This window comes from Thermobia domestica, chromosome 7, assembly GCF_964235325.1.
Source record: "Thermobia domestica chromosome 7, izTheDome1.hap1.1, whole genome shotgun sequence".
In the NCBI taxonomy this organism is placed as follows: domain Eukaryota; kingdom Metazoa; phylum Arthropoda; class Insecta; order Zygentoma; family Lepismatidae; genus Thermobia; species Thermobia domestica.
In genome coordinates, this window is record NC_137460.1 from 153292577 (window position 1) to 153317738 (window position 25162).

The window sequence follows — 25162 nt, forward strand, 5'->3', positions numbered from 1 at the left end:
CTATGAAATAATGTGACATATTACAATCTAATAGCTTAACAAAACATTCCAGTAAGTACATTTCGAAGGGATACTAAAAGAGTATATTTAAGTATTACCCAATTCTACTATTTTTAAATTACTACAGTATATTCAAAATATATCTTACAAAGGTTAAAAAATTACCATAAATCCTTAATTCACTGTTATAAACATGTATTTATTTATCTTACTAAAACAATGTTATAATAAATTTACCAATAAAAACATCTGACCTGAAACTTCCGTCAAATCTGCTGCCAAGGACAAATAGCACCTACCTGCAAACAGAAAAGAATATTTTTTTTTATTAGTTTCTGCTTGAGAATAAAAATAACAGTATTACTAAAAGCTGAAATGTTAAAAATCTATTGTGTATAAGATTATGACTGTCTACCCTATACGTTTTTTATTGATTACATTTAGTATTTTTTTCTGAAAAAAAAAAAGAGGTGCCGGAACTGACCATGAATATTTTATTATTTCAATTTTGACTGGCTGGGAAGCGAGCGTCAGATTTTTTTTTAAACCGAAGAACTTTAATCGTATTACCTAATATACATGGTAATAATAATCGTATTACATTGTAAATTAATATACTACATGTTCCATTCTTCGAATCAACCTAAATTGAAAAACTATGTCATATATATCTATACCTACACATAAAATAATATGTATGTATCTATGGACAGAATTTCACATAGAAGAGAGACTCGTAGAGTTACCAAATTTCATACACAAATATATATTTACCAGATCTACTCGTGTCTGAAGCTTTTTTTTTTTTTTTTTTTTTTTTGGCTCGGGAGAAGGGGTCGGCGAGGTCAAAATTTATGCACATTTCTTCTCCGGTTATTTCTAAGAACTCCTTCCCTATACGCAACCCACATCGCTACTTTGTTCTGCGGGGATACATAACAGTAATTCGTCTTTCTTTTATTCCAGGTTCTGAATTAATATTGGGTAATGACAGATGATTACTCTTTTTTTAAATCTAGATTCTTAATTAATATCCAAGAAGGACGGGTGCTTACAGCTACTATACTATAAACACTTTATGAGAGAAATAAGTTTGTGTAGGCTTTGAAAATGGAAAAAGACACTAAACAAAAGCGACTGTGTGACAGTTTATGTAACTGCAGTGAAATCAAACTTGCATCGACGGCAACCTTATTCTTCCCGTGCGAAGAGCGGTATTCTGCTGGTACAAAAAAAAAAAAAAATCTAGGGATATAATTAGTTCAAAGAAACTTCAAGAAAGGTGTCGATACTGCGTACCCATAGTATATAATTATTATATACCTGGCAACTAATTACAAACGTCAACAATTTCAGCTACAACTGGAAATTGTACAGTCTTAACTAGGGATCAAATTGCTAATATCTAAGTTCTCCTACAAAAAGCTCCGATAGAGCTAAAGTACAATGTCAAATCACTCATATAACATTTAAAGAGATGTCTAAGATGGCATGACACATCGCTTACATATTAAGTACTTGCAGAACGGCTGAGTCTTAGTTGTAAAATATCTGACATAGCAAACATAATCGCTATTCCTTTTCTTTAAAAAGTTAAATGACCCAACCATAAAAAGACAAGAATAATATTATATAAAATTGGATTTTTAGAGGAGGATGTATCAATGAGAATTTTTTGTTTCTGCGATGTTGAACTTCCGAGTGTGTTATGCTACGAAGCACGTGAGCTACTACAATTGTTGCGCATGAATTCAAACCAATGGCAAGAACCACTTCGCTGTTGTACTCATATCCCTGATGCTATCTGCTTGAAAGTAAGTCTTAATACACCCTGAAACGACTTCTCGTATCAGTGAACATGGTGTTAATAATACGTCTTGTAAATTAGTTTCACAACGGGCTTCCAGTTATCAACTTATTTTATTTTCAACAATTCAGTGTTATACATGAAAGTTTAAAAAGAAATTCCTTTAAATCTTCTTTTCTCTATAATCATGTGTACATCTATCAATGTACGACTGCTCTTCCTTTGCACTCCTCTTATTTCTCCCGAAGTGTGTGTCCAAAAATCAATAAGTAGCTGGAAGAAGTAATTTGGTAGACCTTAATTATTACACTCACACTCGCAGGCTTCTGTAACTACATGCAAAGAAACGTACAGATGACCAGAAGGAAAACAACGCACCTCTTACACGAAGAAGAACGCAAAATGATCTGAAATTCAATTATGTGCTGCGTAGCATATATATACAAAGACAAATATAATTTTATACATATCTTCAATCAATTCTCATGACAATTAAAGATAAGGTATTATTATTTAATTCTCGTTCTTCGAGGTATAAACTTCCGTTCAAAATCGCAATTTATTCATATCTCAAATGACTTGATTAAGCTCCAACGAACTGTAATTTCTTTCGTTAATTTAAATGACTTCATTATAGTCAACGACACTACTTTTTCCCCTTTCCTGTTGATTAGTTCTAATTTCTTACGTTCAGCTCTAGGCAGTACGCATTCATTTCAATGTCTATGATTACATATTACTTTATGCTTCGTGTCTACTAACCATAAACAGTTTGCGAAAATTTTCCGTAAGCAACCAACCTCTTGTGAACGTTCTAAGTAGTTTATACGGTAATGACTACTAATTTCACTCAATGTCTAGTATTCATCAGATCATATTGAAACAACAACAACTACAACAAATTTGTGCGCATTTGGGGATTTCTGCGGTTTTCGATGTGACCGCAGTTATAGTCATGGTAATTTCACCAATTGCCGTTAACAAACATGAACAAATTGTCAAATCTTATTACTACAGCTGCCAACAAAATATCAATAATTGTGAAATGTATAGATTTGAATGTAGTATTCAGTAATGTAGGGAGAGTCACATTCTTTTCTTACGCTACATTAAACTTCCTTCGAAATGGTTTGCACATTACCGAGCAGGAATTGGCTAAACGTCAATGTTCTTAGTTTGTAGTCACTTGATTCTGGGTTGGAATCTAGGCCCTGGAATGCTAGAGCGGTACCTTTAAATCTAGACTCTGGCCAACTTCCTTCTTATATTCTCATGCGTTCTGTTGTTATTACCATCGAACGCAGACATGGGTTCGATACTGAATCCAAGTGGTATGGGTCCCATGTTAAGCTGTAGGTCCATGTCTCTACAGCTGCAATGAGTCATTACATAAAAAAAGAAAAAAAAACTTTAAAACAACCACACACTTCACATAGACCAATTCTATTTTTAAAGAAATTTAATGCTTTTACAGGAAATATGGGTTAAGTGATTGCAAGTAGAGAACAGCACATGATTTCTGGTACAGAATTATTACCATAACCAATTATTATATACATTTTTTAGAGAAGCAACGATAGATATTACATGCTCTTGTCCGTTCACTAGTCATAAATGGTACTACGAAACGTGTTGTCCATTCGGCCAGAAGTCTCCTTTAGCCAACAAGCATTATTGTCGGACGTTAAACAGAAATTTCATTTTATTTTTTCAATCTGCCACATTACTGTTATAATTTATTGTATTCAAGTTTCATGTTTGTTTTATATATTTACCCCAATGATTCGCATTTCTTTGCTCTGTATGTGATGCTTTATTAAAAATTAGAAGAAAAAAAAACAGGTTATGACACCTTGTTGATAATCTACCGTAAAGAGAAAAAGAGAGGCGAGGTAAAGAAAGAAAGAAAAATTTCCATGGTGATATGCGGAACATTTTTTGCATTTACTTCCATCTGCTGACGCATGAGTATTACTTCTAGTGGTATGAGAAGGTCATTTTTAACAAACGAACAAGAACTTTTTCCTGTCCGGATTGATATATACTTTATGTATTTTTAGGAACACTGTGCCTGAATAACAGCTGAACTGCGGGAAAAAGAAAAAAATCAGTAAACACTCCGTCTTAATATAAATCCAAACTACTACTTTCGAAAAATGTATAAATACTTCTGGACAGTGCAGTATTTATCCCAAGTAGCATCCCAGCCGTTTCGCTGCTGTTTCTGGCGGGACAGGACGTTTGGGCGCCACCATTTGGGCGCGGACGTTTCGGCGCTGCCGTTTGGGCGCCGGACGTTTGGGCGCGAAGCCGTTTAGGCGCCAGACGTTTGGGCGCGAGGTACATAGTAAAAATCACAATTTACGAAATATAAAGCAGGCTAGGCACTGAAAACTAAGCGCGAATCAAGATATATACATTTCCTACACTTCTATCTTTATCTCACCTCATTTATCTATTTTCTATCTCTATCTTATTTATTCATCTAAATTAAGTAGTTTAATGCGTTTGTAGCATTTGTTGCCTAATCTCGTCATGGATTGATTTTTCGCTTGTTCACGATTCTTGTACTTCTGATCTAATGTTGATCTAATTTTTGTATTTTTTTAAAAAGTTAATAATTACATACTTATGAATATTAAAATTTGTTTTCTTTCGTATTACGTTTGCCAAACTCTTCTCTTCCTTAAGTCCAATAAAGAACTACCAATAAAAGATTTCCGCGCACTCGAGTTGAGAGAAGTGGCCCCGCGTAGCGTAGTCGCTAACGCTCTCGCCTTCAGTGCGAGCGGTCCCAGGTTCGACTCCCGGTAGGGGCACTCGGTCGAAAAAGTGTAAAAGCATTTTCAGGCCAGCCACCCTGAATGAGGTTTTCCTCATTCACACCAGGCAAATGCCGGGGTGATACCTAACTTATAGGTTCAGACCTCTTCCTTCCTTCCCCAATCCTTTCTTCCTTCACTTTCCCCGGATAGTGTGCCCCCTCAAACGTGACGGGCTAAATGGCCTTAAATGCCGAGAGCCCAGAAATCTAATAATCATAAATCCTAATCGAGTTGAGGGAAAGATGTTAATACAGGGTGTCTAAGACATTGAGTTTAGGAACTGTAGTATGCCGTATTTCTGGTATCATTTTTTTAATTAACATTCCGATATAAAAATCAAAACTTAACAAACTTAACATAACTACAGTAGAAGTCCTGCTTTAAGTTTTTTAATGGAATAGGCTCACTATGTACGTAATGCAGTCAATCATATCTAGTCTGGTCTACTTACCTTTGGCTTGAAAAGTTATCAAATAAAAAGCACACTTAACTTTGGTTGAAACTTAAATTTACAAAATTTAATTGTTAAAACAAAATCCAGTATAATTCAAGGACTTCCACTACAGTAGACACCTTGTGATATCTTGATTCGAACTTAGTACTCAGCGCCTAACATAATGACTTTTTAATTTAACTCGCGCCCAAACGTCTGGCGCCCAAATGGCTTCGCGCCCAAACGTCCAGTGTCCAAACGGCGGGGCCCAAACATCCGCGCCCAAACGGCGGCGCCCAAACGTCACGTACCCGTTTCTGGACCATTACGAAGATGTACTCTTCCAGTAAGGCAATGCCAAGCTACACACCGCTCGTGATATCTAATACGCTCTCGAAGGTGCACATCATTTTCCTGGTATACATGCCCGTCACCAGATTTGTCTCAATGACTCGATTGATTGGTTTTATCCTGTCTGCTCTCAAACCCCCGCCAGAAACCTCGACCAAGTGAAGATAACATTCAACGCATTCTGTAGAATGGCATCCCACACTTCTCCATGCGACAATACCGGCCTGGAAGGAGGATATACAACATACTGAAATGTTTGTGATACGCCTTGTACATTTTTCCTATAGGTAAGCTAACTATAATAAAGTTAAAGCTAAAGCTACAGCTTAACACGATGGAACCCGCACCATATAACCTAGAACCAGGAATCGATCTTGTGCGTATGATCATACAACATTAAACCTATAGTTTGTGTATTAAATTTCATCGCGTGAAACACAACAGTGTAATTTCTGATTCTGTTTTACAAGGGTAAGATTTTCCACTAATATACACTTTTTTTTTTTTTTTTTTACTACGTAGTATATTAGTATACAATTTACTAATAAATGTATTTCTTAAGCTCAGGGAGAGCGGACAATTGTCCCGTCTGCCCTTTACAAAAGGTGCCTCTAGTGGAATAATGGTTTCTAGGTGTTCATTTTCTATCAATGTAACTGACATTTTCCACACTGTTGTACAATTTATTTTGGCCTTATATACTGTACATATACAGGGTATTTCGTGATTACTGACACCAAGATAAGACAAAAAGTATGGACCAACCTGGATGTACAAATGCTTCCTTCCGGAGTTACAGGCTGCTGCAACCATGAACAAATGAAATTTCAAGGTAAACAGCTCCAAAACTATGGAACCTACCGCAGTCGAGCCAAAATTTCACTTAGGAACTAGTATGTGCCCTATCCAATTATTCAAGTTTCAGTATCCTGCGATACTTCCGCAACAATTTTTATAGAGGTAGTTGGTGAGTACTTCAAATTATATGCCTGTAGCCTAACTCCCTCTGTAAAAATTGTTGCGTGAGTACCACAGGATTCTGAAACATGTATTTTCGGATAGTGCACATATTAGTTCCTAAGTGAAGTCTTGACCCGACTACGGTACGTCCCATAATTTTGGAGCTATGGACCTTTAAATTTAATTTGTTCATGTTTTCGGTCGCCTACAACTCCGAAAGGAAGCATTTGTGCACCCACGTTGGTCTATACTTTTTGTCTAATCTTGGTGTTAGGAATCACCTCCCAAACGTTGTCGGTGTTGTTTTGAAACATCATGTATATTTTAACGAGTTATTCAATATCTATTATAACTGACTACTTTTAAGAAAGAAAAACTGACAGTCTCTTGAGATCTTTATGGCTGCTCTGACAGAAAAAGAAAGAAGAGAAAAACGAAGTGGACCGATAGTGTGCAATGGAAAATCTATAGGTGTAATCTACGTATATTATTGTATATATATTATGTTCAGAGAGAATGGCACAAGGAAAAATATCCAGAGGAAGGCCACGATTGAAATACACGAACCAAATAATAATAATAATAATAATAATAATAATAATAATAATAATAATAATAATAAAGATGTAGAGAAGAAAACCTACAAAGGAAATGAAAAGTCTGGCTCTGGATAGGGTAGAACGGAAAGCTGTGTCGAATCTAATCGAAAGATTTCTTACCGAACAAGAATATATTCCACGTGACATTTCACAGAGGAAAACGTGTAATAATTGGAATTTTGTTGACATTTCATTTATGATTTGTTAAACTTTAAATTCATATGATAAACTTTCGGAAAATTACCACAGATTTCACCAGCTGAACTATTTTAATTAATAATGTAATATACGGATATAATATTTTATTACTATTTTGCATAATTTAAATGTTTTATTAATTATTTATAAGCGCTAGCTAGAATTCAGCTCCAAAAACTACAATTACAACGCAAAACGAATTCTAGAATTAATCTAAAATTCAAACGAATTTTTCTTTACATGACACAAAATACGTCAATTCATGGTTACCGATCTCTCTCATAATTAAAGCGTCGGATTTTGAAGCTAGAACTTAGAAGCCCAACCCCTGCATTGTTCTTGCAGTCTCATGGTACAGCTTGAACTCAACTAATCTCGCACGATTAGATCGAAATCGATCCTGCACAGGAAACAATTTACGCTGTCCCCAACAGACGTAGTCAAAAGTGAACAGGGGGAGAAGAAAGGAAATTGTTACGGTTTCGTTGCACGTTTTCAACAGAGCTTACGAACCTCTTGCTAGTTTTATGGGTTCATTCTTCTTTTATCTTGTACGACTCATAAAGTTAATGGTAGAAACTTCCTCAATGTCACTTGTCACTGTTTCTAAAGAATCAGAGTAGAAGTTTTTTTTTTTTTTTTTTTTTTTCCTGCAGTTAAAATAGTATATTGAAGCAACATTATATTCCACACCGATTTTGTGGTAGATTCGAATGTTGAAATAGCTGGGTACAATCGAGTATGTTTTCTAATATATACACTACGGAGGAAATATTATACTTAGCATTCTATAATCCATATAACTTCTTTCTCCTAATAATACTTTTCATTCATTACAGAGGGGAATATGTTATTTCCCTACAATTTGCATACTGGTACAAATATCTGTATATGTTGTACTGAAAATACTTCTTTCCCAGATTCTACAAAATATTACAATATTTCTAGCTCATCCAGGGCTCCCACTTATTTAGCGAGCATGAATTCTAGCGTCGAATCCATAGTTTTCGAGGTCGCTGAGTTGAATACCGACACTTCTTATAGAAACGACCAAATTCAGCCCCGTGACTTGGGGAAGGGGGAGATACATAAAAATGATCAAAATGACCAAATATTAGTGTCGAATCCATAGTTTTTGGGGTCGCTAAGGTGAACAGTGATACTTGCGATCCCGTTTAAATGCAAATTCAGCATCCCAACTTGGGGGAGGTGGATGAAGGAGATATATAAAAATTATCGAAAATGATCATTATTAATGTCGAATCCATGGTTTCTGAGGTCGTTGAGATGAACAGTAACACTTCCGATGCCGTGTCTCGCAACATGGGGGAGGAGGAGATAAATAAATTTATTTAAAATGACCGATATTTACCAGTGTCCAATCCATAGTTTTGGGGTCTCTGAGATTAATAGTGACACTTCTGATGTCTTTTAAATCCAAATTCAGCCGTGCAACTTGGGGAGGAGAAGGGGAGAGAAATATATAAATCATCGAAAATGACTGATATCAGAGAGCGCTTTAGTAATAATAAAAAGTGACTGAGTAACGAAATATATATATATATATATATATATATATATATATATATATATATATATAAAATAACCTAACGAAATGGGTAATTGATGCTTGTATCCATATTCAGAAGTGAGACTGATATTGTACAGTTAAATCAAATAACTTGGAGTTTGATCCCGTTATTTTGTATTTCTAATATAGGTCAAAAGTATTTATATGAATTGAGTTTACAAAAGACATAGACAATAGAGTAGCTTTGAGTTTTCCCTCGAATTATTCTAAAATACTAGCAGCGTTCACCCCGCTTCGCTGCGGTCACCCCGGAACGCAATAAACTTTGTTACTTAGATAATTTTTACTTTTTCGCTTTCAAGTGATATGATAAAAACCATAGAAGATTGCAGTAAATGTTAACATTATATCGCCTGTCATTTATGTTAACCCGCCCCGCTTCGCTGCGGTCACCCCCGAACGCAATAAACTTTGTTACTTAGATAATTTTTACTTTTTCGCTTTCAAGTGATATGATAAAAACCATTATAACGCCTGTCATGTATGTTAACCCGCCGAGTGACACGGTCATGCGGGTTGCATATAAATACGTTTATTTTTATACCTATGATGAACTAACAAAGGATTTGTACGTAATGGACACCTGAATGGTCAATTATCTCAAGACACTGGTAATTGAAAATTAAAGTGATATGATAAAAACCATCTAGGATCCAAATCCTAATAACCCCCCAAAAATAAAAGAAATTGGTTCAGCCGTATTAGCGTGATGAGCGGACAAAGGATTTGTACGTTCTCTTTTATATATATAGATTAAGAGGTTTGGTTATAATAATTTTTTTTTTTCTCTATTTATTTGGTCATATTGCAAAACATATCATCATCATCATCATAGCTATTCTGCCATTATTGGCAGGTTACTTGTTGCAACTGAGAAGCTTCGATGTACGGTGGTCATCAGCTAGTCTCTTTGTCTTGACCCAGCAATTTTCTGTTTTAATACCTTCCTTCAACTACAGTCTCTTTCGCTCCCTCCATCTCTTTCCTTCTCCCATATCCTCTAGTACGTCCCTCATAATACAGTTCCTCCTCAGCCAATATCCCAATCAGTTTCTCTTCTCCCTCTTGACAATATCTAAAATTCTTCTTTTTCCCCCTACTGTTAATATTTTTAACACCTTCTCATTGGTTTTCCGTTCAACACAACTAATTCTCTCCTTTTTTTCCTCTCCATGCCCACATTTTGAAAGCCTGCAATTTCTTCATCGCTTTTACGTAATGTCCATGTGTCTACTCCACATTCGACTCAGTAAAACAAAATCTCAATATTTAATTGGAAGTTTGTTCAATACAAAGATTAGCTAATCGTGTATGAAAAAAAAATGGCGCCTTTAGAGTGTAAAAATAATTTTGCAATTCATGGTATTTGAGGTAGCCTCCCCAGTTTGGGAACCAATGGAGTGTTGGATCTGTTAAAAAAAATATAAAAAGATTACGAAACCTTGTGATTTATCTTATAAACAGTGAAGCGTGGGCATCTATTAAAAAATAAAGGTCATCACCTATGTTGTACACTATCATCATACGTACACGAAGGTAAACAATATTACATTTAGAAACATATATTGCATTTCCGTTACTGTTGGCGCATTGTAGAATTTATTATCCCTTATATCCAGAGTGAAATTTACCTATGAAAAGCATAAGATTTCTTAAAAGCAAGACCAAGACCAAGACTGGATGTGCAAAACCAAGACCACCCGGGTCTTGATCTTGCTCTTGCATTTGCTCATCACTAGTTAGGAACGGTAGGACGTACCGGCACCTTTTAATGAGAACGCAATATTTCCTCTTCTATCTTAAAAAAGGGTTGACGAGAAACTTCAAAAATACCAAATAATAAATATATAGTTTTATTGAAAATCAGAATTTTTATTGTTTTCATTTCCCCTTTTTTTTCTCTCTAGAGAAAGAGTTGCATATCTTTGTTCCTTCTTGAAGTCAGTTAATTGTATTCAGGGTATATAAATACATGGGTCCTTCTGTCTCTCGCTCCCTGGCACGTCCTCGCGCCGCGCTTTTCTTTATTCCTTTTTCGCTCGATAATATAAAATATGGCTCTGAACCAACTAGATTTCTTTTCTTTCTGAAAAGACTAACCTCCCACAACGAAATAATTCCAACAAATTTGTCTGTCGCTGAAGTTCGACTAAACTGAAAGCCAGTACAAAATTTCTGTTGAGACTCCACATCTGTACTTTCTCCGCATTATAGCTTTTACTCAGTTCCTGTTTTAATGTATCCAATTAATTGTTTTTATTCATTATTAGGAAGAAGATGAAGTGAAAACATCTAGATATTTTCGCAAAGTTTATCCATTAATAAGAGTTTGCAGAACATTTTGGTAACATGATTAGTATTCTGAGGAACATTATATGAACAATGTACTGTATGTATGTGTGTTGTTATTGAAATTCAGTACTGTAGAACTCTTGATACCTTTTGAAAACAAACACTAGCAGCTTACTTTCGCCTGTTTACAAAAAGAGAAAAGAAGCAAGAAACAAATCATTATAAAATTAAGATGTAAGAATCAGACATTTTAAAAGCATCTTTGTATATGTACGTAAGAGTTTTTAGTTAAAAGACTGCAGTGATATGCTACTGCACACTATTATTATTGTTAATAATAATATGCTGAAAGTTATGCAACTTTTAACCATTATGAACTTGAGGTCCACCGTACCGGCATCTTTATTTTTATAAATAGAACACTGGGAGGGGGGGAGTTTTGCAAAATAAACTAAATAAACTAAATAAAGAACTCCTAACAAACAGTTAGATAAGGCAAAAAGAGAAATGTGTTCTGAGAAGTAAAAATCCGTACTTAAAATTCCCTGACATTTCTCGTTTTTCTTTGTACTTCTTTTCAACTTTTCATGAAACTACGTGATTTTTCATGAACTTTTTACGAATAAGCCGAATTATCTGACTTTTCCAGGATTTCCAGATCGGTGGAAAACCTGTCATCGAAACTACAGCATAAGTTTCACACACAATCAAAATCATTTATATAATCATTTACATTTAAATTACAGTACTTAGGTACAGAACCAATAAATTAAGAATTCTGAGAACTTAATCAAAATCCTTGACGAATACTTGTTTGAATACTCATAAACCAGTATTTGAATTAACTATTACCAGATTTCGGTCTACAAAGCGAGACTATGGATGAACTAAGTATCTTGGCTTTACCTTGTGAAACTATAAAAGACTTGCAAACTATACGCAGTAATGCCATTCAAATCATTTAACAACCGGTTCTGTATTACTAGTATAGTAAGTTGGCATAGTATTATTACAATATGATTATATTATTATGTACTTTCTCGTGTGGAGTGTTGTACTGTATGGGGCGGAAACGTGGACATTACGTAAAGGTGATGAAAATCGACTGGAAGCCTTCGAAATGTGGGTGTGGAGAAGGATGGAAATAATTAGTTGGGTCGAGCGGAAAACGAATGAGAGTGTATTAGAAATGGTGGGTGAGAAAATAACACTTTTAGATATTATTAGGAAGAGGAAGAGAAACTGGTTAGGGCATTGCCTAAGAAGAGATTGTATCATGAGGGACGTCCTAGAGGGTATGGTGGCGGGAAAGAGAGGGAGGGGGCGAAGGAGACTACAATTAATGGATGATATTAAAACAGAAAGATCATACGCGAAGACGAAGAAGTTAGCGGAGGACCGTGGAGCATGGAAGCTTCTCAGTTGCGGCAAGTGACCTGCCAATAAAGGCAGAATACCTATGATGATGATGATTATGTACTTTTATATTATTATTATTATTATTATTATTATTATTATTATTATTATTATTATTATTATTATTATTGAAGGACACAGTGGTTTAGTGATAGAACGCTCAGCTCTATTACTAGGGATCCCTGGTTCGATGCCAAGTCATGTAAGTTTGTATTGGACAATATCACATCCGTGGATTTTTGAGTTTCCTTCCACATTCTCATTTCACAAATTCTTCTATTATCACTCATTTTCATTAGTCATCCGTCTCATTTAGCCTAAAGGGGAGTTAAACAAGAAATTTAATTTTATTATTTACAATGGTGATGCAAGAATCAGAATGTTAAGTATTTTTTCTTCACTTAGCTTTTAGCGATAAAATTTAAATTTTGACCGATGTGATTTCCTTCAAGAGCTGCTATGGATTCATTTCAGTTATACTAATAACAGACACTAGAGTTAAGTCAGAGCAACACAAAATTTGCTCTTCTGACAGAAAACTAAACATATTGTTACACTGCTAAACTGGTTTGCATATCGACAGAATTACATTTCCATTTATGATATGTGCAAAAAATTAAAATGTCATGTCCCAACTGCAGAATGTCGTAATTCTCTCTAAAATGTGAATAAATAAATAAATAAATAAATAACAGATTCTCAGAATGAAAAAGAAAAAAATAAATAATAGATTCTCAGAAATGGTACTTATTTTAGGTGGAAAGAATTTTAACGACCGTTTTCGAGAATTTGAGAAGTTTTAACAACTAGTTCGGACGAACGAACTGAATGACACCACTGACTTATAAGGATCTAAAATTGAAATTAAAGCGAAAGATCTACCATCTCCAGTCTCAAAAGAGGAATAAGACTGGAGATATAACCTACGTACTCATGGAACGCTGAATCTATATCAGAAAACATTTCTCGCTAACTGTTCCTAGCTTTTGTTCTAAGGGGAGCTAATATTGAAACTGGAACCAGTTAAATCAGCAATTTCTGATTTAAACAGAGGGCTAATGTCGGAGATAACGTCTGTTTCTAGGATAGTCAAGTCATATCAAAAATCATTTCTCGATACCCCTTACTGTTCTTAATGAGATGAAACCAAAAGTGGTTAAATCCACATTTTTTATTTTAATACAGAGAGATAAGAGTGAAAACGTAACTTGTTTGTTTCAATATTATATTGAAAAAATCTCCTACTCAGGTTCGGTCTCAATATTGATCCCCGTTCATGCTCAATGAAAATCAATATTGAGACCGAAAGTGGAAGATTCTTGGACATCCATTATCCCCCCTCCCCCAAAAAACTTTCTTCATTGACTCTCACCGATTTTATTCTGATTCTTGTCGACGGATGGTCTGTCGGACAGAGTCGTTCTACAGGACTTCCAATACTTAACACCTCTAAATGAAACTCGCACTATGTTTATACGATTTTCGGAGAAAACCTTTTTTTCCTGAACAAATTGGGATAATAATAATAATACTGACATGCTATTGACACGAAATACCAATAAACTCATGAGAGCTAAATTTAACGAAAGAATAATGAAAGCTGAATTATATCAGTAAACTACCTTTATTGGGAAGCTATAACGGAGTCAAAATAAGAAAAAGGAATCCTGAAAATTGCCCTAAAATGTTTGTCTAAATGCATTAAGAGAATCGAATTATGTCACATTCAAGAGACATTAATAACATATCAATCTGTAAAATTTCTAATCTTAACCACAGAACATTAGGAATATTTGGAAACATAATACATAGCATTTGTTTCCTACGTAAGCTTCGCTTAGTTCGAGCGCCTGTCTAAAGTTTCTATAAATGTCTAATTATTGTACGTGTACACTATAATTAAAATAAACACAACGACTACAACCAGTCTTTACCGGAATCGGGTTGTACTATGCCTTACTTTCGCTGTGCAGGTTAACTTATTTAATATTTTATAATGATTACATTGAAGACATGCACAGGAGTTTCGCTGAACTTAAGGCTCTTCGGTATACATATCCATTTTCACGTTAATTTTAGCGAATAATTTGAAGACAACAAAGAATATGAAAAATGTGGAAAGCCAGATAGAATCTACAAAACGTTATTATATAAACTAATAACTGTTTTCAAGACCTGTGTTCCTACAATATATAAATTTGCATACCCAACAATTATTACGCCATAAACTGTGCACACAATTTACAACGAAAGGTTGTAATTTCCGGTTTGCAACGAAAGGTTTCCTACATTCTTCATCGTCTCAGGGAATTCACAACAATACAGAGTAATTAAAAAATAAAGAAACTAACTTTAAAAAAATGTACTGACTATGAGCTTCGCGAAAGTCTTAAGATTATTTAAATAAGTATTCATATATTCCTAGTGTCATAAACTGAAAGATATGATTTTAAACATGTGATTAATTCATTGGTTAAGTAACTAATTAAAAGCTTCAAGTCTCTTTTCAGGACCAGGGCCGCAAGGCACGGACACTGAACACAATACTTAAATGGAACCCGAACTACTAGATTACTTAAGTTTGAATCCAAGGCAAGTACCACCACCACAGCCAGATCCACCCCCGGGACCATATATATATACTTAAAACAATCGCATTGGCCAAGAAATCATCATCATCATCATTATCGGTATTCTGCCATTACTGAGAGGTCACTTGCCGCAACTGAGAAGCTTCAGCACACGCTCGATGGTCTTCAGCTAACCTCTTCATCTTCACGTACGGTATTCTGTCTTGATACCATCCATCAACTGTACTTTCCTTCACCCCCACCCTCTGTTTCCAGTTGTTATACCTCCAGCATGTCCCTCATGATACAGTTCCTTCTTAGCCCAGCATGTCCCAACCAATTCCTCTTCCTCTTTTCAATTACATCTAAAATTGTTCTTTTCCTCCCCACCCTCTCATTCGTTTCCAGTTCAACCCAGCTAATTCTTTCCATCTTCTCCACACCAACATTGTAAAAGCTTTCAGTCTTTTTTTAATCGTTTTTCCGTAATATCCATGTTTTTATCCCATACAGAACTGTACACTACACGAAGCATTTTATGAATCTTTTTCTCAACTCTTTATTCAAGAACCTACAAAATAGACTTCTGTTCCTCTCAAGTATCCCATCCTTGCTTTTATTTCACGTTCGCATTTCATATTGTCACTAATATACTACCCAGGTGTCGAAAACTAGTACAGTAATCTGTTTTGTTTTGTTCCCTCCTACTTCCACATTTAATACCGAGTCTTTTTAATATTTACTTTCATCCCATACTCTTCACAGTCATTCCTCACATTTATCATCTTTTCTAACATCAATCAGCATCATATAATCTCCAAACCATATAACCTAATTATTCTACTCGTACCTCTTACTGAAATACCGTCTTCATTATGCAGGCTCTTTTTCACTACCTCTTCCAGAGGGATATTAAATAATGTTAGCGAGAGACGATATTTCTGTCGAACTCCCCTTCCAATTGCATTCTCCTCTGTCATTTCCTCACTTATTCTAACACTTACTTATTGGTTCATATGCAAGTTTCTTATGAGTTTTCGATCTTTTCATTCCAACTAAAACTTTTTTTCACAACTCCCAACAACAATTCCCAATTCACCGGGTCAAAAGCCCTTTTAGATCAATAAATACAACATGCACCTCTTCCCCTTTTTCTATAAATCTTTCCGATTCCCTTAATAATGCAATTTCATCTTTTACGCCCTCACCTCTCCTTCACCCGAAATGTTCCTCCTCAACTTCATTTGTTCTTCCACATACCCTTCTGTTCAGTATTCGAAGAAAAATTTTTGATGCATACGATACGAGACTAATAGTTCTATAGTCCTCACATCTCTCTGGGTTCGATTTCTTAGCCATCGGTATCATGATTGCCTCCGGGAAATTTTTGGCTACTCTCTGTTTCATATATTTCATTAGAGTCGGAGTAATTGTTTCTTGCCCTTGTCTCTCATATTCGACTAGTATATTATCTATCCCGCTTGCCTTTCCATGACCACGAAATGGAACTTCTAAAATACGTGGAATTCAAGAAGCTTTCCACAAACTTTTTGCGAATGGAGCTCATCCCAATTTTAGGATTTCATTATTCTCTGATAAAAGTGAATACCGTCAAACTGTTATTGTTGGCACAATAACAAGTGGAGAGCCGTTATCGAATTTCGGTTATCAGTAAACTTTCTTGTTTAAGGATATACATAGAATAAAAACGAAACTCTTTCTGAGAAACTACCTAATAACTTCAAGTTTAAAGTTTGAATATGATTGAATGGGTGCTAGATAACGCTTCTGCACATACGTGTATGAAACCAATTGACAAAATTCGAAAACTCCATCTTTACGGTATGCAAGTATCCTGGAATAAATAAATCTGTTAATATATCTTAATTTTATTTAACTATGTTTATTCAGCTATAGCATGACTTACTCTTACAATCACTCGAAAGTGAAAAGGTTTAACAAGAGAGTTACTATATCGTCATACATACTTCTACACAACTGTAAAAACTATCATCATCATTATTATTATTAAAGCCTAACTTTCTTAGTAATTTAATATACACAAAACACTTCGAACTGCAGGAGCTATCTTTCAACAAGTCATTGCATGGGTCTATGATGCACTAATTATCTTATATTTTTAACTATAAAAATGCCTCATCACATTATTCTTGAAATATCAGTTCTAATGAAACATCAGGTAAATGCACGGTAACTTGAAACAAGACATGTTCTTTCTCCTGTTTACATCTGAGATCTGACCTACTTGGTTCAGTAAAACCAGTTCGATGATACATTGAAGACATCTGCCATCTGGTTTGGATACTTTTTGTCTACTGGCAGTCTTTGTAACAAAACTCTTGTTTCTCATTCAATAGGAAGAAAAGTAAAGTGTGTGGAGAAAATCTAAATTTGACAGCATAACAGATGTCGCGATAAAAAGAAAAGTTTACAAGCGTGTTTCTGAACTTTCCTGGACACTCAAAAGCGATGCTTCGAACTACTTAAAAAAAAGAAAAACAATATTTCTCAATATTCTGAAGTTCTTGCAAAACTTTTTCTCTATCACAATATTGGTTATTAATGTTGATCTCTTTCTCTCTCTCTCTACATGTAGAACTCCAAAGTTTTATTACACAATTTACAATGCCCCCGAATAGTGAATATATAGTGTTACCAACATATTGCGTCCCTTTCAAGAGCCAGTAGGACAGTTGAATATTGAGGTCTCCGAGACATTGCGGCCCTTTCAAGAGCCATTAGGACAGAGTTATTAAAGTGAGGTCTGGCCCTTTTTAGAGGCAGAGAATGAACCAAGCGAACACACAAGCTATCGCTCCGCGCAAGGGCAAGACATCGTGGCCCGCCCCAGGAAAGCCCCCTCCAGTAACCTGAACACTGTCACAAAGCAACTCCAGGGTCTAAAGTTTAGAGCTTTAGGTCCAGTTTGAAAACACCAAGTGGTTGCAAACAAGCCAAAGAAGCCATCCAGGGACCCGCAGGAGCCCCCCGGTAACAATGAAGCAGGATCCAGCATCTGACCCCCAGTCACCACAGCATTTCCCCCCTCCCACAGAAAGAAGAAGAAGCAATAACACGGACCCAAACTGAGAGCGCAGCAACAGTGTCGCCCCCCAGGACCACGGAAGAAGATGCCAGCTTGTCAGATGAGGGCTTTGTGCATCCCCCACGGTAAGCGATAAAACGATCAGCGTCCGGCCCAGTCAATTCCCTTGTGGAATTCAGGACCGCATGCCGTAACCGCTACTCAGCACTATCTCCTGCGGAGAACACGGAAAAGATGGACTACACCCACGACCAGGAGAAAGAAACCCAGGGTGACAGCACCACAGCCCCCCACCAGCAGTAACGCCACGACGAGAGAACCAGCAGACCTACCAGTCAGAAAAGTACCCCCCTATTCATTTATGACGTCACGCACAAATTTGCATTTGTGAATTCCATCGCAGCTACCCTGGACGTGTACAAATCAAGTGACTTTGTAAAGGTCCATTGTGCGTCCATGAAGGACTACTTGAAAGTGGAAGCTTTCCTTCTACAAGAGAAGCGCCAGTTTTCAACTGAACTGCTAAAAACAGCCCGCCTGTTAAAAGTAGTGATGAGAAAGCTTCCCATTGACACCCCCCCCCTGATGCCATAAAAGAACTGGTAACCATGGGCTTCCCAGTAAAATCGGTCAGTCAGTTCAGAGGCAGAGCTGACGACACCCGGAACAGACCGAATTTTCCGTTGTTCATGGCCACACTGACAAAACAAGCGGAAACCCCGGACATTTACCAGCTGAAGAAACTACTGTGCTACAGAGTAGCCATCGAAGCATACAAAGGAAATGATATTTTACAGTGTCATCGATGCCAGCGGGTGGGGCATTCCCAACTCATCTGTCGTGCGAGTGCACGGTGTGTCAAATGCGGGGAGTCACATTATACGCAAGTGTGCCCGAAGAAATCCAGGGAAACCCCAGAAAAGTGCGTGAATTGTGCGGGCGCCCATCCGGCAAACTACCAGGGGTGCCCGTACATCCAAGCCGAGAAGAAGAAAAGGTCATCCCGCAAACAGAAGTTTCCCGTACCGGACGTCCCTGAAAACAACAATCAACCGGACACTCCGCAGCCTCGGAAGCCAAACAAAGACAGCAACGCTACCAATGGAGAAAAAATGCAGCTCACTGCAGTTCCGCCTGTGCCACGCCCAGCAGCACCCAGCCCAACAGCACCGCCAGGCCCATCTGAACGCAACCCGGACAAAACACCGAACTCCAGACTTAAGTGCATCACAAACATCCAACACCACAGAAGACACGCAAACAGAAGTTTCCCGTACCGGACGTCCCTGAAAACAACAATCAACCGGACACTCCGCAGCCTCGGAAGCCAAACAAAGACAGCAACGCTACCAATGGAGAAAAAATGCAGCTCACTGCAGTTCCGCCTGTGCCACGCCCAGCAGCACCCAGCCCAACAGCACCGCCAGGCCCATCTGAACGCAACCCGGACAAAACACCGAACTCCAGACTTAAGTGCATCACAAACATCCAACACCACAGAAGACACGCAACAAAGCACCGCCACGGCAGCCACGACAGAGTCAACACCAGAAAAACAGCCTCAATCAAAGTAGTGCTTGACCTCCTGGCAGGCATGAACATCAAAAAGTTCCTTGACAAACTACGGACAGGTCTCCGGAAAATCAGAGGCAAAGGACCAGACGACAAGGTTTATGACACTCCTCGAGGTTGCAGCAGAGCTCCTGGATGATGGCGCGCAATAATGCAAGAATCAACAGAGACCTACAAATGACGTGCTGGAACGCAGAGGGCGTCAACCGACAAAGAGCAGAGTTCACATACTTCCTACAACGGGAAAACATCGACGTGGCCCTGCTCAGTGAAACCTTCTTGAAGCCGAACTACACCTTTCGGATCAAGAATTACACAGTCTACAGGACGGACCGCGTGGACAGGAGGCCAGGAGGAACGGCGATCCTGATCAAAAATCAGATCGCTCACGACGCACTGCAACTACCGCCGATGCAATCGCTAGAGGCGACCGCCATCACTTTGTATTCTCCAGACGGGCCACTCCACACAGTGTCAGCGTACAAGCCGCCCAACGCCCGACTACATTGACCAGACATCCAAATTCTCCGCCGACTAGACCACCGGGTGCTTGTAGCGGGAGATCCAAACTGTAAACACCCGGCCTGGAACTCAAGAGTTTCAAATGCGAATGGCAGAACCCTACACAGAGCGCTCAGAAACATCGACTTCCTCGCCGCAGCACCCACAGAACCGACGTTTTACCCTACAAACGGATGGCTCCCAGATGTTCTGGATATGACCCTCTCGGCCAACACGGCGATCATCGAAGGACCTAGTGTTCTACCGGATCTACAGTCGAACCACATACAGGTTCTCTTCACCGTAGCGACCAGACACCAAGTTTCAGCCCAGCGCCTTCCTCGACGATTCGACACGGATTGGAATGAGTATACCCGACAGCTGGCCGAGATGGTGGATCCAAGACTTCCACTGCAAACACCGGAAGACATTGACGCCACAGTACTCCACCTGGCAGCAGCCATCAAGTCAGCCTACCGCCGCTCTACACGAGTAACAACTCATCGACCAGCAAAAACCAGAGGATTTTCATACCACTGCACTGATCCAATTGAAGAGATGGGCCCGACGCAGATGGCACACTACCCGCAACAGGCAGTACAAGACCTTATGGAACTCGTTGAACAAGAGAGTCAAAAACCGACTCAACCGAGCTGCATACGAGGACTGGAACAAAAGACTCCTCGCCATGGAGACACCATCCCAAGAGTTCTGAAAGCTACTCCGCAGTATGGCCAGACCAACGGCTGCACCAAGGATACAGCCACTCAGGAGCACACAGGAACTTGTACACAACCCGGAGGATCAAGCCAATTTCTTTGCAGACCACTTGCAAGAGATCTTCCGAGAAAACAACACTCCTCCAAATGCAACAGTAGAAGAAGCCATCCAACGGACCCTACGTAACATACAAGAAGAAACTCCACTCCCACCAGAGGACCTGGCGACTCCAAGGGGGCTACAACGCATCATTCAAAAACTACACGACAGGAAAGCTGCAGGACCAGACAGATACCCCCTCTAGCCCTGAAGGCGCCCAGAAGAGCAACAGTACTACTAACCAGAATTACAAATGCTATCGTGCAGAAGGGACACTATCCAGCGGAATGGAAGGAAGCCCGCCTCACGATGATCCCGAAGTCTAAGGGCAACAAAACAGAGCTCAAGAAATACGCCCGACCAGTCTCCTCTCCCACCTCAGTAGAATGGTAGAGAGAGTCATCTGGAGGAGATTACTGAACCATGTCCAGGATCATGATCTGTTGTCACCTCACCAATTCGGCTTCAGGCCTGGTTATAACACCACGCTACAACTCGTACGAGTAGTAGACAGAATCACTCAACAGTTCAATGATGGAGGCCACACCCTGGGGCTGTTCCTCGACATCGAGAAGGCATTTGACAGGGTGTGGCACAACGGAGTCATTCGCAAGCTGCATCGGGCGGGCTTCCCAACATACCAAGTACGAACCATCCAGAGTTACCTCGACGGGAAAAGTTTCCGGGTCTCACATCTGGAACACGCCATAGACCCAAGACCTACGCAGTAGTGCCACAGGGGGCGTGCTTGTCGCCATTACTGTACGCACTCTTCACAGCGGATCTCCCAATAACGGTCACCACGATGGTAGCTACATATGCGGATGACACGGCAACTTTTGCGAGCAACCACAACCATCGCTACGCAGAAGTTGCCATGCGACGTCACATCACCTTAATAAAAGATTGGACGCAGAACTGGAAGACGAAGATCAACAATACCAAGACGGCGCTGGTGGACTTCACCAGGAACACAGGAAGGAAAATTTACCAGCTCACCATGTTTGGAGAATGCAGCTCACACATATCAACGCCCCTGCAAATCATACAAAACCGAGCCGCTCGGGTTATAACGGGTCACAGCCGTGACACGAGAATAGCCCAGATTCATGAAGATTTGGAGCTCCCGCTCCTATCAGAAGAACAAGAAATACAGTCACGAAGATTCTGGAACCCAGTGCAACGACACAAAAGTCAGTACGTCACTGTCATCGCCACCGGAGATCCACGAAGAAGAATCTACCGGATGCCAAGACCTCCCTGAACCAATAGACCTACCAGGAAATAACATAGGGCATGCGACAGTCGCAGCCCTACAATAACAAAACGTGGAAAACAAAACACAATCTACACAAAACACACATGGAAGGCAATGGCTAACGCCCGAAACTTCGCTCAATTAAACCCGAGAATGCCTGCCTGTCAAACTCAATTTAACATTATCACTTCTTATCATTTTTAAAATCAAATAGAAAACAGAATTGATTGAATTAAGGGGGGAAAATATTAAGGTAGTACACCGGGATGATTATGTTCACTATTGCTGTTATTCCATAGTTTTCAATATTCAAGTAAATTTTATTAGAATATTTGAAGGTCAATTATCGGAATAATTATTTGAATAATTTATTCGTATGAAAATTTTATTCGAACTCGCTGAACCTGCGCTCTATATCAGCGCATCATTCACATATGAGCATCAATCTCCTTGTCATTCCTCATAACATCTGTATATGTCCCTTTACGGACACAAGTTAAGGACGTCTTGATATAAATCGGCAACGGGTACCATAAAGGGGAGATTTTTTTTCTCAATATCTCGCACCGTTTGTAAGATCTGAGTCTACTTCCGGTTGGAGTTTCTAATTCATGTATAATTAGTGTTTTCTTTCTTCTTGCATGCAGTATGTAATAAGCAAATACATTACACACACAATTAATTATAATGTCAGTGATATATATGGTGTTCATTGGGCAAAACACTCCAAACAATAAAGATTCATCTTAGACTGAGAAATGGTTTTTCATTATCATTTGGCCATGAAACAAACGCTAGAGAGATATACTAACCCCGTACACAAATGTGTGGTGTTGCAACGTACAATTTGTAATGCCAGTATACTTCATGAAGATGTAATAAAGAAATAGCATTCATGTTTTAAATATTCAATTAGAACTGAATAATCTACACAAAATTTTCAAATGATCAGTGAAAACGGCATTCTTCTAGGGCCTATGGTTTCCGAGAACTCACTGTCGAAAGGACTGACTACAAACATATAAACCTAGGATTTTAATATATAGGCTAGATAATGAATACTGAAAGAATAGTTTATTCGAATAATGAATTATTTGAATCTTAATAGCACTAATTTCCACTTTAATTAACATGGGTTGGATCGAAACACGAGTTTTACATACCAGAGGTTTGTACTCTACCACCGAGCATTGAAGCCTTTGAATTTGTGTGCTAATTTACAGAAAACAGTGTTAATTTAATGAAGTGAAAAAAGAAAGCAGACTTTATAGTTTGAAAAACATATTTGGATACAGCTAGTTCCTCATATTTGTATACCTATCTATTGTCTTCCCTTAATTATATTTTACAATTAAAGTAATTTTCTTTTAAAACTTTATAATTTGCTTTTCACAAAACATAATCTTAAACAGTGGCGGTTTTAGCAAGTAGACCGGGTAGGCACGAGCCTACCTAAAAAATTTTAAAAATATAGGACCTATAAACGCTAAAAGATACAATAAAGAGTAAATATATTTTCCACAATTTATGTTAATGCTAGATAATTATTTACCAAATAGCATCAACCACTACTGTAAAAGTAATTTTCTACTGTCATTAATCAATTTAATGTGTATTTGTATCCATAAGCGAAAGAGTGGGCCTACCCAAAATTAAAATCCTAAAGCTACCCTTATCTTAAAAAAAAAAAAAAAAATATACAGAAAAGATACTTCTGTTCAAGGGCATGTGTTTTTTCTTATAGTGTTTGCAGAAAGTTAGGTAACTTCTCAAACAAAATTCACTCAAACGCATCACCCTTCCCAAAGGACTGTTTCGAGATTTGTGGTTAGACCAATCCCTTTACGTGTTACTGTTAAAAACGTTGAAAATAAATGTACTGCAGGGAAAGTAAACTAGCCACAGTAACACTAATATTCTACAATCGATATTCAATCATTTCACTTACAGTTCATTGTAGACGAATCCACCAACAATACCACATTTTTCTGACGATATTTAAAACGAGTAAATGAAAAATTGTAACATAAGTAAACGCCTCAAAATCGCCCTATCCTTCGCTGGTGCACAATACTTTTTTTTTTTTTCTTTCTTCATCAGAATGAATGTGAATAAAATTAATCTCCAACACACGATTTCTGTAATTTGCTGAAATTTCCTGTTTGAAAATCACCTTTCAATATTCATAAGGTTCCTAGCTTCAGTGGTCACTCAAATTGAGAACTATTATCTAAATTATAGAAATTCATGACCTGATCTTCATCCAAGTAACTTGTGTACATTTATGAATGCTTTAAATGTTCTTTTAAAAAAATAATTAAAATTTACAAGTGAACAAAAAGCTAACATTAATAGTGATGTCAATAAAACGTAATGATCGCCTACACACTGAATATGATTCAACCAGAAAAACGAAGCCCATTTACCTACTTGGAGGTAACATTAAGGACGCCCAAAGGCAATCTTCGTCAGCGATGACGTCACTACTTCAATCCTCGGAACACGATGAGAAAGCATATCCTTTCTTGCTAACCCAACATGCCATTGTACAATATAAAACATTCTTAACATCACCTAACATACTTTCCTGGTGTTTGAACTTAATGTGATGCTTAAACGAAAGGCCCATAAATGATTTTCCTAACGCTACTGGAACGACAAAATGTTTATTCTCATGTTGTGGTGAGTTTTTATATTATAAATGTGTTACTCACCAGAGCTACAGCGTCAATCTGAACAACATCCATCACAGACAGATATTTAGATCTACTCGAAACTGTGTTCAACCACAACCTCACAACATACGGTTTACCAAACGTATTCCTTTAACCCTTAACGCACCAAGCCTAAATCGTCAACGTTGTTTACCAAGCCGGGGTCTTCTAGGGACGCCAAGTATTATT

General features: G+C 37.9%; 1 protein-coding gene across 2 annotated transcripts in view; it reads right to left on the reverse strand.

The window, feature by feature from the left end:
- Positions 1-25162, reverse strand: part of LOC145690502 (uncharacterized) — a 194293-nt gene that overhangs the window by 105274 nt on the left and 63857 nt on the right. Inside the window, exon 2 of one of the 2 annotated variants that reach the window (XM_081765447.1) lies at positions 255-299. The exons of the other annotated variant lie outside the window; for it this stretch is intronic. Coding sequence (XP_081621573.1) covers positions 255-299 — 45 coding nt within the window. The remainder of the gene's footprint in view (positions 1-254; positions 300-25162) is intronic. 2 annotated transcript variants of the gene reach the window in all.